Source organism: Podarcis vaucheri (genome assembly GCF_965113315.1).
Source record: "Podarcis vaucheri genome assembly, chromosome: 6".
Lineage (NCBI taxonomy): Eukaryota > Metazoa > Chordata > Lepidosauria > Squamata > Lacertidae > Podarcis > Podarcis vaucheri.
The window spans coordinates 65,327,094-65,342,084 of NC_138764.1; the positions used below are offsets into that span (position 1 = coordinate 65,327,094).

Below are 14,991 nucleotides of genomic sequence, written 5' to 3' on the forward strand. Positions count from 1 at the left end.
GCTTTGTCTGTTTTTGTAGTTCAGTTAATCAGTACCTGCCCATGGATCTTGTGATGAATGGTGTGATATGAATAATTATAATAAGAATAGCAGCTTCCATTTTAATCTGACCTTGGGTGCAAGCCACTGAGAAGATCGCCTTTGCTCAGCTCATATTTATTTTGATAGGGCTTGCAGGCTAGAAACATCGGTGGATTGTGCTCCTTGCCTTTCACAAGCAGGAAGGCAAAAACAATGCATAGAGAACTGATGATATGCTGCAAATACGACAAGCTTGCATTTCTTTAGAATATACGGACTGTGGAGTTCATACTTCAATTTGTAAAGGGTCTTTGTTTGTAAAACAAAACAAAAAAACACGAGGCATGGATAATGTTGGAAAGAGCACTTGCTCTTATTAATTTGCGTTTCAAATGGCAATAAGTGAGAATGTCTTCCTTTGCCTCCTATTTATTCTCTCTTTCTCTGTCGCTCTTGCATATACTTTACAGTGCCTCAACCCCCTACTATTACAAAGCAGTCTGTGAAGGATTATATTGTAGATCCGAGGGACAACATCTTCATTGAGTGTGAAGCAAAAGGGAACCCCACTCCCACGTGAGTGCAGTTCTAATTTATTTGTTAGGTTTGAATTCTACCCATTCATTGTGGAGCTCAGAGTGGTATAACAAAACAGGTGCTTATAATCAAAGCAGTGGCTAAGCCCACACCTGACTGTGGGTCAGAATAGCACTGCTATTCTGGCAGCCTTTCATGGTGAGTGTAAGCATGCACCGTCTCTTGAATGCAAGGGTTTTTTGTTGAATGGCTCAGATGTCATTCATTAAATTGCATGTATTGGACCACTGTAGGAATACCCATAGCAAATTATCTCTGGAGTAGTTTAGAGGAGTTTGTATCACAAAGGTTCTGCTGTAGCCCTGGTAACTGGATGCCTTGCAAAAAATGACTTGCAAATGCCACCTGATGGCTATTCTGTGTAAATTATTTGACCACTTTATTTCCTCTCCCATACCGATAACAACAAGGGAAATATGATAATATATTTGCATTAAGCTTCTCCTAGAAAGTAGAATAGAGAAATACAACTCATGAATGCATTAAGGGTTAATGGATCCAAAATAACATGTAAACCATGCAGTATTAGATAAAGCTCTTCCTGTGCAAAGAAGGTAATTGTCTCTTTGATGTAACTATTTTTATAGATTTTTATGGACGCGAAATGGAAAGTTCTTCAATGTTGCAAAGGACCCAAGAGTAAGCATGAGACATTGGTCATCAGGTACACTGGATGTTGACTTCCGTAGTGGTGGCAGGCCAGAAGATTATGAAGGGGAATTTCAGTGTTTTGCTCGGAATGACTTGGGGACAGCCATCTCCAACAAAATCTTTCTGCAGGTTTCAAGTGAGTATAATTATGACACTATTAGAAACCTTATTATTTTAGAACCTTATACACTGTGTCATTTGTGTTTGCAAGGGCTTTTTGTATTTGAGAATTGTTAATGTGCAGTCTGTTAGAGTCCAGTTCCAGTGTCTAGCTAAAAAGCGTTCAAAATTAATACAGTGGAACCTAGGAACTCGAATAACTCTGTTTTTGAATGTTTCAGCTCTCAAATGCTGAAAACCCGGAGGTAAGTGCTCCGGTTTTCAAACGTTCCTCAGAACACAAATGTCCGACGTGGCTTCTGCTGTGCAAAAACCAGCTGTCAGCCAGTAGGAAGCCACACCTTAGAACTCAGATCATTTCAGAAGTCAAACGGTCTTCCGGAACAGATTATGTTCATGCTCCGAGGTTCCACTTTACAAAATTGCAGAAGTCACCATCCATCACAGTAACTCAGAGAATCAGTGCTTTATCTTCGTTGCCGTTCTGTAATTTGTTATTTATAACACCTAAGTCACTACCTCCCTGCTTGTTCCCAAGTTACTCACAAATTTCCTTATTGGTCAAGAGTAATGTTTCTGCTCGCTTTCTTCAAAGGTTGACTTTTTAAAAAAACATACACATCCTTTATACTAGGATTTTTCAGGGGTGATCCATGGGTGAGATTCTGAAGGAGACTCTCTGCTAGGTACCAAGGAAGTATATATCTTATTCTTGACAATCATAATTTTTCTGGACACCAAAATTATTCCACAGTTGTTTCTCTGAGAAAGCCAAAATCTGCGTTTAAGTGATATCTTAATAATAATAATAATAATAATAATTTTATTTATACCCCGCCCTCCCCAGCCAAGGCCGGGCTCAGGGTGGCTAACAAGCAATAATAAAAACGGACTTCCGGGTTGGCGCCTCCGGCAATGGCAGAGCTCCTCCGTTCAGGAGGAACTTGCTCCGTGAAAAACAGGGTCTGACCGCCACAGCGAAGGTGGAGACCCATTGAAATCACAAGCGGGAGAAGCTTGTGAACCTGGGATTCGGCTGGCACCTTTTGCACCTCCCCTACTCGCGGGGAAACCCTGTTTTGGGGATCCGGAGCGACGTGGGGTGAGTGGCGCGGTGCTTTGAATCGACTGCTTCTTTCACGGAGTGAAGCCGCATTCTGTTGCCGGAGAGCGCTGACTTTTTCCTGTGGACAATTGGATTTAAACAACTACCCGTGAGTAGAACGGAAAATTGGATTTTTAAATATCTTAATTTGGCACTGAAGCGGGAAGGTCATAAACAGGAAGTCCGCCTTCCACTTTTGTAAATAGACTGAAGCAAGGACGTTACAAGCTAAAGTCTTTGAAAGCTCTTGGCAAAGGATTAAATTTCCATCGGTTTAAAATACAAAATCCCCCTTGGAAGCAGGAGAAGAGGGGAAAATTTTGGACCTAGTGAGCCTGCAGGAGAGAGTGAAAAACCAAATTACCACTGCTCTGAACCTGGGAACGGGCTGCCAGATGACATTTGGAGAGAGTGCATTGGCAGAACGGATTTGACAGCTAGCTAAATAAGAGTAAGATACTGTTTCCATTGTCCTCTTCTGCATTTAAAAAGGAGGAAAAGTAACTGAAAATTGAAAATATCTTTAATGCTTGAGTTGTGCCTGAAAGAACTGATATAAGTGGAGACTGTTTCCCTCTAGAGGGAGCTTTTGAAATTGTCACAGGAGTGTAACGGGGATTTCCAGCTGCAGACAAGGATTCTGAGAACCAGAGATTGACCTTGGACCATTTAAAAATGTTGACAGGAGAGGCCATTGTGACTGTTTTATGTAAGATAAGCAGTTCACTGGGACAGCTTCACAAGAAGATGGATGACATGACTTTTAAAGTTGATAATTTGGAACAGAAAGTGACTAATTTGAGTCAAAAAGCGAACACCAACACAGAAATAATTCAGGACTTGGTACAGGAATCCATTTTGGCAGGACAAATGGTGGAGGAGAAGGAGGAAGCTGCTGTTGTTGAACAAGTAATACAAGCGGGATCCATGGCTTTACAGAAGCAAATTGAGGACTATAAGTTGAGGCCTTTTATGATTGAATCTAGGAAAAGTCAGACTTTGAGGAATGGATTGGACTTTGAGGCTTGGACTAAAGAAGGAGAGTTGGAAAGATCCCTCTATGCAGGGATTAACTGACTTTTGGGACATGGATTTGGGCTTGGAGGAGGTTGAAGTTTTGGGGGCCTTTGGATTTGGAGGAATCTTGAAATATGCCCTGAAATACTTTATGGACTGTAGCTTCAACTATGGAAATTTGGCTGATCTGTTCAGAAGGAAGAAAAGTATTGATAGGTTGGAGTTTTCCCGAGATTTGCTCATTAGCATTAAAGAAAATGAAGAAGACCTGCAGAAGGGACTTGGAAAAGAGTTAAGAGCCTCGGACATAAGATCACCAGGTTGATGGACTTTATGGGTTGACGGAAAGGACTGGCAGAATCCGAAACCAGGGAGAGGAGATGGTGGAAGAAGATTGGAAAATTTAAAGTTTATATATAGACATATGGTAAAACTAATGAGTGATAGAAAAATGGTGGAATGATTTTTTATGGGCTTAGCAGAAATGTTATAAGGAGTTAAGCATATATAAGTATTTTAGTTTTAATGGAAAATGAGGTTAAAAATACGTTATTTACAATATGATAGAAAATGGAGAAAGATGGAAAGGATTTGCTGAAACAATTAATAGAAATGGAATACAAAAAGGGAGGTGAGAGGAGGTCGAGGAAACAAGGGAATGAAAGATAGAGTATGGAAAAGGGATGATGTATGTTTTTAAATTGTTTTTGTTTTGTTTTATTTAGGGTTAAGGTTAGGGAGTGGGGTTTGTTTAGTTTAGTTTAATGTGTTTAGTCTTGAGTTTAGGTTGTGTTTTGCATTGTCTATATATTGTAGTGTATTGGGTTTTTTTTCCTTTTTGTTTTTCCTCCTTTGTCTTCTTTTCTGTTTTTCTTTTCTCTTTTTGTAATCTATAAAAGTAATAAATATTATTTAAAAAAACAAGCAATAATAAAAACAAGTCGAATGAATACAACTTAAAAACAAGATTAAAATACAACATTAAAATATTAAAATTATTAGAAAATTAATATTGCATAAGCCAGAGCAGTGTAAAGTATAGGCTAGTATAAAGTTGGAATAAATTTTGGTATTGACAAAAGGGGAAGAGGATTAAATAGTGTGGATGGATCTTGTGTTGGGAAGAAAATATGTATCCCTATGTGTGAAAGGGGTGTGACTATGGTTTTAGTCCCACCCACCATTGGCATGCGGCTCCCAGAAGGTTATGCAGCACTTGGAATGGAAAAGGTTCCCCACCCCTGCTTTAGACGGCAGAGCCAGATAAAGTGCGGAAAGCACAATGAGATGGTGACTCCTCTATGGAGCAGTTTCAAAAATTAGCACCATGTACCTTTTGATGTATGCATGTAATTTCTTTTGTGACATTTTTATTTGCAGAGTCTCCCTTGTGGCCAAAGGAAAACTTAGACATTCAAGAGGTTCATGAAGGTGCTCATCTTATCTTGGCATGCAATCCCCCTCCTGGACTGCCGCCTCCGGCTATCTTCTGGATGAGCAGCTGTAAGTCTTCACACTGGCTAGCAGGCTAGAACTGTACTTGGAAAAGAAGAGGGTTCCCTAACAGGACATGAGTGTAATGGTTTAGGCTGGTCTCGGTGATGCTACTGTTTCCCTTGTCTATACTGACCATTCATGGGGCTCGGTAGTATTATGGCACAACTGCAAAGGAGTGACCTTTTCCGCCATTCCACACTCTCATGTTGTCAACACTGAAATGAAAAGAATCTGGTTGTGGTACATTCAATATCTGTTGCTTTTTAATATACAAAAGAAGATGGAGCTTCAGCCAGAGATAGCCCACGACCTCAGCTGGGTTATACTCCTCCAGAGCTCACCCCAGGATCTCATTAAGTATCAAAGAGGATTCTGAGATGCACTTCTCATATTGCACACTGCTTCCTTAATGCCCTTTAAAAATGCTGTTCTAAGCTATCACTCTCATTGCTCTGCTGTTGGGATGTCCCTGGCTGCAGCTCTTGGAAAGAGCTGGTTTGCATAATAAATTTGAGACCTACCTTCTCAATCTAAATATTTCCTCTTCCATGTGGACTGCATGTGTATGGGGTAAACTGACTGTGTCAGCTGGTCATATTTACAAAGTAACTAGTCTTTATATCAGCAAGCTATGTGGATTTTCTCATGTGTGTCACTGAACACACACATTGTCATACGATTTTATTGTTTCTATTATCCTTTGGGGAACTGCGTGGAAAACTGTCCTATTGGCAGGTGGCATAACAGTTCTGTTAACTAAGCAAGTAAGCAAAATTGGTTCTTTGTGTTGCTTTTCACCCATAGTAAGAATTTGAAGTACCTAGCTTGGATTATCGGAAATGTCTTGAATTGAGTTCTGCTGTCCAATGCTAGCTGGAAGTAATCAATTTGTGTATTTTCCAGGTTGCTGGGGCTAGTAGATAATTGCCACTAGTTCTATCCATTACAAAGGTGCAGAGCAGTGAGTTCCAATAAGATTTATTGTTCTTTCTTACAGCCATGGAGTCAATCCACCAAGACAAGCGTGTCTCCCAAGGACAGAATGGTGACTTGTATTTCTCCAATGTCATGCAGGAGGATGCCCTGACTGACTACAGCTGTAATGCTCGCTTTGCCTTCACCCACACCATCCAGCAGAAAAACCCTTATACCCTCAAAGTCATGACCAGTAAGTATTTACTATGATCAGCTTGGCTGGAACTTCATGAGCACAATCCCTGCTGTGCTGGCAACAGTCAGAGAAACCGTCTCCTTACAAACATGGCAGTTTTTGTAACATTCCTTGAGTTATGAGAGGGTCTTTTACTACATGTTCTTAGAGGTGTGAAAATGCTTTATTTAACACATTGGTGCTCTGTCCTTCCCCCAAGAAGATCAAGACAGCTTACATGAATTTTGGAGGTTTAAAATGCATTTTGAAGACAGTTCTGCTTATTGGGCATATAGTGTCTTATTTATCTGTGAGGAATGTAAACATCAGAGACATCAGCTGACATATCAGCATAACAGGTTCTAGCATGTGTCCACATATTTTTCACATACACGCAGGTCCTGCTTTCTGAATACAATGTGTTCCCAAGAAATCGTTTGTTGGGTATGTGTTCGCATAACAAGCTGATGATTTCCATTATTTTCCTATGGGAGCATTTATATTCCATGCTTTCTCCCTCCATGCCTCCTGCCTAAAACTGCTGCAGCCAATCAGCAAAAGCCAAACAAGGGGAAAACTCTCTCCTGCCCAAAATAGTTGCTGCCAAACAGCAAAACACAAACAAGGAAGGATATCTGTTTGGATATCTGAATCAGCCATTTTGTAACGTGGTTTGGATATAATTCTTTGTGTTTGAATATCTAAGATTTTAGATAGCAAGCATTCTGGCAGCAGGACTTGTTTGTATGTGCTTTTTTAAATGATATACTGCTGTTTTCTCTGGTTTGGTTACTGGGTTGGATTCAGCTGAAGAGCACATCTATTGCAATTAATGGATCTAATTTAGTCATGAAGATTAATTTCAATGGGTCTACTCTGAGTAAAACATAGTTGAATGTCACCCAGTGTTTTAAAGGGGTCATTGACTAAATGCTTGGATATCTATGATCAAACAGCAAGTAAATTCAAGAGATTATTTTTTTAAAGACCTATCAGGTTGCTCATATGACTTGTTTGATTTTTTTAGTTCATCCTTCCCTGTTTGCATGAACAGTGTTCCACAATGTCCACAAACGGATGTGTAGGCCAGTTGTGCTAATGGAGTGTTCTATGGCATGTTGGATCATTTTAGATATCCTACTGTGGCCTCTTATTGGAGTTTGTGTGGTGGTGGTGATGTATTTTTTAAAAAAACTTTCTTGTTTTAAAAGATCTGTGTACATTCCCCCTCCTTACTGAGCCAATATAACCTTGTCCAGTATTTCCAAAGCTTTAACCATCTCAGAATGTTTAGTAATTTATAAAGGAAATGTGCATTAGCAGTGTGCATTGTATTTAGCTTCAGCCAAGCTATGTTGTCAATCACTCCTCCTATTGCTTCTAGTGCAATGAGTGGCACTCAGGGCATTTCTGGTCGACCCAGGATGTCACTTATGCATGCTTTGAGGTAAGCAGCGCTAGGCACACCAGAAAACATCACTGCCAGCCCACTTTGCATGGCATCAACTATGGATCTATTCCCCATAGAAGTCAACAGGTCACACTTGGAACTGTGTAAGGAGAGAGTGAAGTGAACTTGCTGCTTACTTTCTCATTTATTATATTTGAATCCTCACTGATTTGAATGTTCTTCTATTCCAGTGACAGGTGTGTTCCCCAGCTTAAAATCGAAATCATTCCCTGCTTCTTCTTCTTCTTCTTTTCTTCTTCTTGCCCAGCTTCTTATTACTGCTCGCTTAGGTCTGGGGATGTCTTTTGAGGGCATGCTTCATTGTTTCCTGCTTGGCAGGGGGTTGGACTCGATGGCCCTTGTGGTCTCTTCCAACTCTATGATTCTATGATTCTATGATTCTATGATTCATTCTGATTGCAATGACATCTGAATTATTTAGACCATTGTATGCCAAATGGGGTGGGGAGAACATGAAAACATGGAGGCCAGAAGCATGCGCCATACCCACAGTCAACCCAAAAGACACACAGAAGAGGCCTGAATTATTGATAATAATAAGCATTCTCTAACAGTCTCCATGGGTAGAATGTCCTGCAGAGCGGAAGCAACTGCATTGGCATCTTCTGCCTACTTTCAGGATGACCTCAGTTTCAACCCATCAAAGAGCATTTTCTCTAAGGATGGAGGGAAGAGCATGATTAGATTTCATTCTTGCTACTTTAATAAGCGAGGGGGAAATAGAGATCAGCAGGCTACAAACTAACATTCTTCTTAACCCTCTACTGACTGCTGCATCGTTTTGCTGCCGCAGCAACACTTGCAAGTTGAACAGACCATATCAAACTTGGAACATTTGAATTGCCTCTCATGAAATTGATATATATTAAAGGAGCAAGGGGGAAAGATGGCAGCATACTAATTCTAGGACAGGGAATATCTTAAATGATTGAAAGACACTGGCTTGCTGGTGGGGTACATCCCACTTCAGATTCATTTTATTTAGAGTTCATTCATTCATTCATTCACTCACTCACTTACCCACTCACTCACTCACTCACTATTTTAGTGAAGGAAAGTTTGGAGCCATTCCTGACCCTATTAAGTGTTACAGTATTGAGAGCGTAGAGGAGAAGATTACTATAAACTCCAGCCTACAAAAGTAGCCTCTCAGTGTGGTTACACAGCTAGATGCCAAATAACATAGATATAATAATAAAGGACTAAATCTATTCATCTGTAAGAAAGAAGAGGTGTGTGCTTCTTTGATGAATGTTTTCTTTGTTTCTAAGAAAAGGAAACCAAGGATTAATGGACTTGGGAAATACACAAATATAACAAGAGAAATATATAATTGAAGTGAAATGTTCATTGGAATGTTTGAATTCAGTGACATCAGCTATCACTAGGAATGGTGTGGAATTCAATTCAGTTAGCATTTACAGTGGTGCCTCGCAAGACGAAATTAATTCGTTCCGCAAGTCTCTTCGTCTTGCGGTTTTTTCGTCTTGCGATGCACGGTTTCCCATAGGAATGCATTGAAAATCAATTAATGCGTTCCTAGGGAAACCGCCTTCAGACCAGGTCCGGGGACAGTCTGTCCCCGGACCTCTTCTGAAGGCTGGGGGGGGGACAAGGGCTTTTCTTCCCACCCCCAGCATTTTAAAAAACCCTGGGACAGCGGAGGACTTCTCCGCTGTCCGGGGCGATCTTAAAATGCTGGCGGGCGGCATTTTAAAATCGCCCCAGACAGCGGAGGACTTCTCCGCTGTCCGGGGCGATTTAAAAGCCCCTGGGAAGGCAGGCAGGGGGGACAAAGACTTTCGCCCCCTGCCCGCCTTCAGAAGGTGTCCCCGCCCCCCGCCCCACTTCGGAACAGCTTTCCGAAGTGGGGCGGCTGGGGCAGGCGTCCCCGCCCCCCCTCCCCACTTCGGAACAGCTTTCCGAAGTGGGGCGGCTGCAGCAGGCGTCCCCGCCCCCCCTCCTCACTTCGGAACAGCTTTCCGAAGTGGGGCGGCTGGGGCAGGCGTCCCCGCCCCCCCTCCCCACTTCGGAACAGCTTTCCGAAGTGGGGCGGCTGGGGCAGGCGTCCCCGCCCCCCCTCCCCACTTCGGAACAGCTTTCCGAAGTGGGGCGGCTGGGGCAGGCGTTCCCGCCCCCCCTCCCCACTTCGGAACAGCTTTCCGAAGTGGGGCGGCTGGGGCAGGCGTCCCCGCCCCCCCTCCCCACTTCGGAACAGCTTTCCGAAGTGGGGCGGCTGCGGCAGGCGTCCCCGCCCCCCCTCCCCACTTCGGAACAGCTTTCCGAAGTGGGGCGGCTGCGGCAGGCGTCCCCGCCCCCCCTCCCCACTTCGGAACAGCTTTCCGAAGTGGGGCGGCTGCGGCAGGCGTCCCCGCCCCCCCTCACTTCGGAACAGCTTTCCGAAGTGGGGTGGCTGCGGCAGGCGTCCCCGCCCCCCCTCCTCACTTCGGAACAGCTTTCCGAAGTGGGGCGGCTGCGGCAGGCGTCCCCACCCCCCCTCCCCACTTCGGAACAGCTTTCCGAAGTGGGGCAGCTGCGGCAGGCGTCCCCGCCCCCCCTCCTCACTTCGGAACAGCTTTCCGAAGTGGGGCGGCTGCGGCAGGCGTCCCCGCCCCCCTCCGCACTTCGGAACAGCTTTCCGAAGTGGGGCGGCTGCGGCAGGTGTCCCCGCCCCCCCTCCCCACTTCGGAACAGCTTTCCGAAGTGGGGCGGCTGGGGCAGGCGTCCCCGCCCCCCCTCCCCACTTCGGAACAGCTTTCCGAAGTGGGGCGGCTGGGGCAGGCGTCCCCGCCCCCCTCCCCACTTCGGAACAGCTTTCCGAAGTGGGGCGGCTGGGGCAGGCGTCCCCGCCCCCCCCCGCCCCACTTCGGAACAGCTTTCCGAAGTGGGGCGGCTGGGGCAGGCGTCCCCGCCCCCCCGCCCCACTTCGGAACAGCTTTCCGAAGTGGGGCGGCTGGGGCACGGGGAGATTTTAAAATGCTGGGGTTCGGCAGCGCTTCGCTCCCGACCCCCAGCATTTTAAAACCTCCCCGGGACAGGGGGAGATTTTAAAATGCTGGGGGTCGGCAGCTAACGCTTCGCTCCCGACCCCCAGCATTTTAAAATCTCCCCGGGACAGAGACTTCTCTGCTGTCCCTTGGAGATTTTAAAATGCTGGGGGTCGGCAGCGAACGCTTCGCTCCCGCCCGCCAGCATTTTAAGATCGCCCGGGGCAGGGGGGGGGAAGGCAGGCGGGGGGAGCAAAGACTTTTGCCCCCCGCCGGCCTTCAGAAGAGGTCCTCTTCTGAAGGCCGGCTGTGGGCGAAAGTCTTTGCTCCCGACCGCCAGCATTTCCCTATGGGCATTCGTCTTGCGATGCAAGCCCATAGGGAAATTCGTCTTGCGAAGCGCCTCCCAAACCGGAAAACCCTTTCGTCTTGCGGGTTTTCCGTCTTGCGAGGCATTCGTCTTGCGGGGTACCACTGTAAAGCCGAATCTCTCTAATTTGCACTTTCTGAAACAATATGAGGACTGAAACACAACCATCCCTCAAAATTTGCACTTATCTGAATTTAGTGATGTAGTTCATCAACAGTGTTTACAAAAATGTATATATTAGGGGGAAGTGTGCATAAAAATCAATATATTCATCAAAATAATATAGAGAAATGCATTAGGGTAGGGAAATTGCTTGCAAAAATGTGTTAGGATGCTGGGGAATTTTTGTGAAGATTTCCTCTAGAAATCTGTCAATAGGTGCAAAAAATTGGAGAACTGAATTTAGGAATAGGAAAATGAGAAACCCAAAGTTTGCAGATCCTTCCGTCATTAGTCATCACTACAGCCAATTGGTACTAATCAGCCCAGTTTTTAAGTGGCATTTAGGAAGGCATGCATACTCTTTAGTCTGTTGTATCAGCGCTGTATGAGGATATGGCCTTTTGTACTTAATTCCTAGAGACATGTCAGTTGAAGTTAAGAACCACATTGCTCTTTTGGCCAGCAGATGATTCTTCATTGCCTAGGCCTCTCTTCCTCTCTCTCAGGGCATTAAGTCTTAACCTCTGTTACTTTTGAAACTGCTGCCATGAAACCCTAGCAGAAGAGATGTGTTTTTGTGCTAGCAGTTGATTGTGAGGTTGCAAACACTTGGAACTTTCCGTATCTCTCCCTTCAGGGCTGGATAGACTATGAGGCAATTGATGCATTTGTCTTGGATTCTGTCCTTGCAAGGGTTGTCAAGCAGCGGCTGGATATCTCCAGTGCTGGGCACTCTAGTCATGGAGGGAAATGAGTACAGAACCTGGTAAGCTGGGAGGTGTCATTGAAGTAGATTCCTCTGCAGACAGAAAGATGACAGGAACCTACTTTATATCCAATCTATTTGTCCATCTAGATCAGTATTGTTTACTAGCTGCCAGCAGCTCTTCAAGGTCTCAGGGAGTAGGAGGTTTTTCTGTCATCTGCTAAATGGAGCTGCCAGGGTTTGAACGTAGGCCGTCTGCATGCAAAGCAGATGCTGTACACTGAGATACACTCATTCCCCTTATCCTTCCCTAGCATGAATGGAAACAATAAACTATATGAGCCATGGCTTAGCATTATGTCCAGACCAGGGATCATGGTTCGTTTTGCCCCAAACATACCACAATCTGAAGTCAAGGTTTGTTCTTAGCTTCCAGATTTGTCTGAGCAAAACAAAGTGCAATCTCAGTTTCAGCTATAACATTAAAATGAGGATTTTAACTTGTTGCGTCCGCTCACACTAGGGGAGAAAAGCTCATGGCATGCCATTAATTATGGCTTTCCACGACTGGCAAACAAGACCTTGGTGTTAATTCTATATAGCAGGCATGGGGAATATTCAGCCTGCAAGCCTATTTAGGCCCAGCATGGGCCCCAATTTGGCCATTTCCCAAGACTGGCTGTACTACAAATGAAAAATGGGTCACAACATCGTAGTGATGTCAAGTGACTGAAAAGTGGCATGGACCCCACCTACCCAGAAGTGACCCATGCAGCAGTGTAGCTGGAGCCCTGCTGCTCTTCCAGCTTCTGAACACAGCTCACCGCCTTCTGTGTTAGAAGCCATGCTTAACTGATGGCCCTGCAGGCAGGTTTTCTCCTGTCACCTATTGATCTAACAGAAGAATGTTGAAACAAAGGAACCAGAGGAATGTCAAGTTCTTGTTACTAACACATAAAACCTTGAACAACTTGGGACTAGGTTATCTGAAGGACTGCCTGTCCCTAAAAAGACCTGTACAATCATGTGGATCATCTGGTAAAGGTTTACTTGTAACACCACACCGTACAGAATTATCACTTGGATATTTTCTGCCCTCTGGCGTACCCTTCCTTTTGCCCAACAGTTGCTTCAGATGGTCTTGTACAATGCATCTTCCACCCTTGCTTTCCCTGATCCCTGAGACTGGACTTGGTTGTTGCTAAGTTTCTGTTTTTATGATACCACTTAAGAAATTTAAATATCAAACAGTTTAGACAAATAGAGTTTGCAGTAAGTTGTATGTAATGGGTAACCCTCAATTTGTATGCTATGGTTGTCTTGGCCCTTTACCTAGTGACCCCTAGGTTACAAGTGGCTCCTTGGAAGGCTCATTAAGAGTACTGTATGTCTCCAGCCATCTTGTTCTTACATATTCACTTGGAAACTGTGTGCACATTTCCTCCCTAGGTACCCTTTCGATAGAGGACCACTTTCTTCCTCTATGTAAAATAGAGGAGCCAGTGTGGTGTAGTGGTTAAGAGCGGTAGCCACGTAATCTGGGGAACCGGGTTTGTGTCTCCGCTCCTCCACATGCAGCTGCTGGGTGACCTTGGGCCAGTCACACTTCTGTGAAGTCTCTCAGCCCCACTCACCTCACAGAGTGTTTGTTGTGGGGGAGGAAGGGAAAGGAGAATGTTAGTCGCTTTGAGACTCCTGAAGGGGAGTGAAAGGCGGGATATCAAATCCAAACTCTTCTTCTTCTTCTTATATTCAAAGGAACTGAGCTGCCTTTCTGTGTGGCACGTTGTTTGGTGATCTGTTTTTGTTTCAAATCTGGATACTTGTTCAGTATTTTGTTTTGTATAAGTGCTCAATCCACAGAAGTTATTGCTTTGCTATGATGATTAATTTTCTCATCAGAAAGGGAAGTAAAGAGGCTGTAATGCTAGACACACTAACTTGAAATCAGTAGTATTTCCTTCCAAATGTGTTGAGGATCAGAACATTGATCTTCTTTTGGAAATACAGAATAGTAGTCATTCCACTTCTTACCAAGCCTAGTGGCCTTTTTCACACATCACAGTGATCCATAAACTATGGCCTTCTGTGAACAGACAGTATCCTCATGGACACTGCCAGATTATTTTTGTTTTGCACCACCACCTAGCAGGAGCAGGAACAACCACAGTCCTTGGTTTACCATGTTGTCCAAATCAGGTTTGTGGCTTGTTTCTCTCTAAATGCACAATAATCAGCAAGCCAAGAATAAATCTTGGTTTCTAGATGTGGTTTGCTTATGGGGAAACAAGCCACAATTATAGGTTTTGGCAACACACTAACTCCAAGGGGACATGTTTGTTGCTCCTGACAGAGGTGGAATGAAGTGGGAAGGATCTGGCAGAGTGTGTTATTGTGCTGTTCGTCCATGGTAAAACATGGTTTATGAAAGGGGTTGCTAATCTGTAGACTCCAACTCTCATCCCCAGCCAGCTTGTCGAGACATCAGGGATGATGAACGTTGTAGTCTAACAATATCTAGAGGACAACAATTTGGCCACCCCTAGTTTAAGGGTTAGCATGATGAGCAAACAAAGCCCATGAGTGTAGCCTTAATGTTTAAGATTAAAGTGGATTACCCCTTTTAAAAAAACTCATTTTTTCCTAATGTAAGTGATCACTTTTGTGTTCAAACGTACTTTGCTTCTCAAAGTGTCCTAGGTCCTTATTTATCTACATGGCTTTTAGTATGATGTGGTATGCTGTCAGACTTAAACCTGACAATTTTAGCAAATCTTAGACTAATAAAGGTGGTTTAAGATATATGGCCATTTTTTTCTTATGTAATTTCTTATGTAAATCCTAAATGAAGTCATGGAATTTCATGAAATGGGTGGTATTGGGTTTGGAGAGCGACATCGGTGAGGTACATTAAAGTTTGTCTGCATTTATGCCATTTTCAGTGTTATAGTAATGAAGACTTACAAGTAGTCTCCCACACACACAATAGTTGGGGTTCTTCAGCAGGTCTAAGTGTCCATTTTGAGGATAATATATACCAAGCCATGCTTGGCGGGATGCTGGTGCTCAGCAGCATCTTCGTAATCCAGGTGTTGTTGTTTTTTAAAAAATGCTGTCCCGTAACTTTTGTGGGTTTA

At 44.1% G+C, this 14,991-nt stretch overlaps 1 protein-coding gene across 14 annotated transcripts in view; it reads left to right on the forward strand.

Moving 5' to 3' along the window:
* The window catches only part of NFASC (neurofascin), a 185,333-nt gene that overhangs the window by 91,163 nt on the left and 79,179 nt on the right, over nt 1-14,991 (forward strand). For all 14 annotated transcript variants that reach the window (XR_014221161.1, XM_082228115.1, XM_082228109.1 and 11 more), the window contains 4 exons: nt 492-597; nt 1,206-1,405; nt 4,892-5,014; nt 6,006-6,176. Coding sequence is in view for 13 of the 14 variants with exons in the window: in XM_082228115.1 (XP_082084241.1) it covers nt 492-597; nt 1,206-1,405; nt 4,892-5,014; nt 6,006-6,176 (600 nt within the window). In the remaining variant the exon portion in view is untranslated. The remainder of the gene's footprint in view (nt 1-491; nt 598-1,205; nt 1,406-4,891; nt 5,015-6,005; nt 6,177-14,991) is intronic.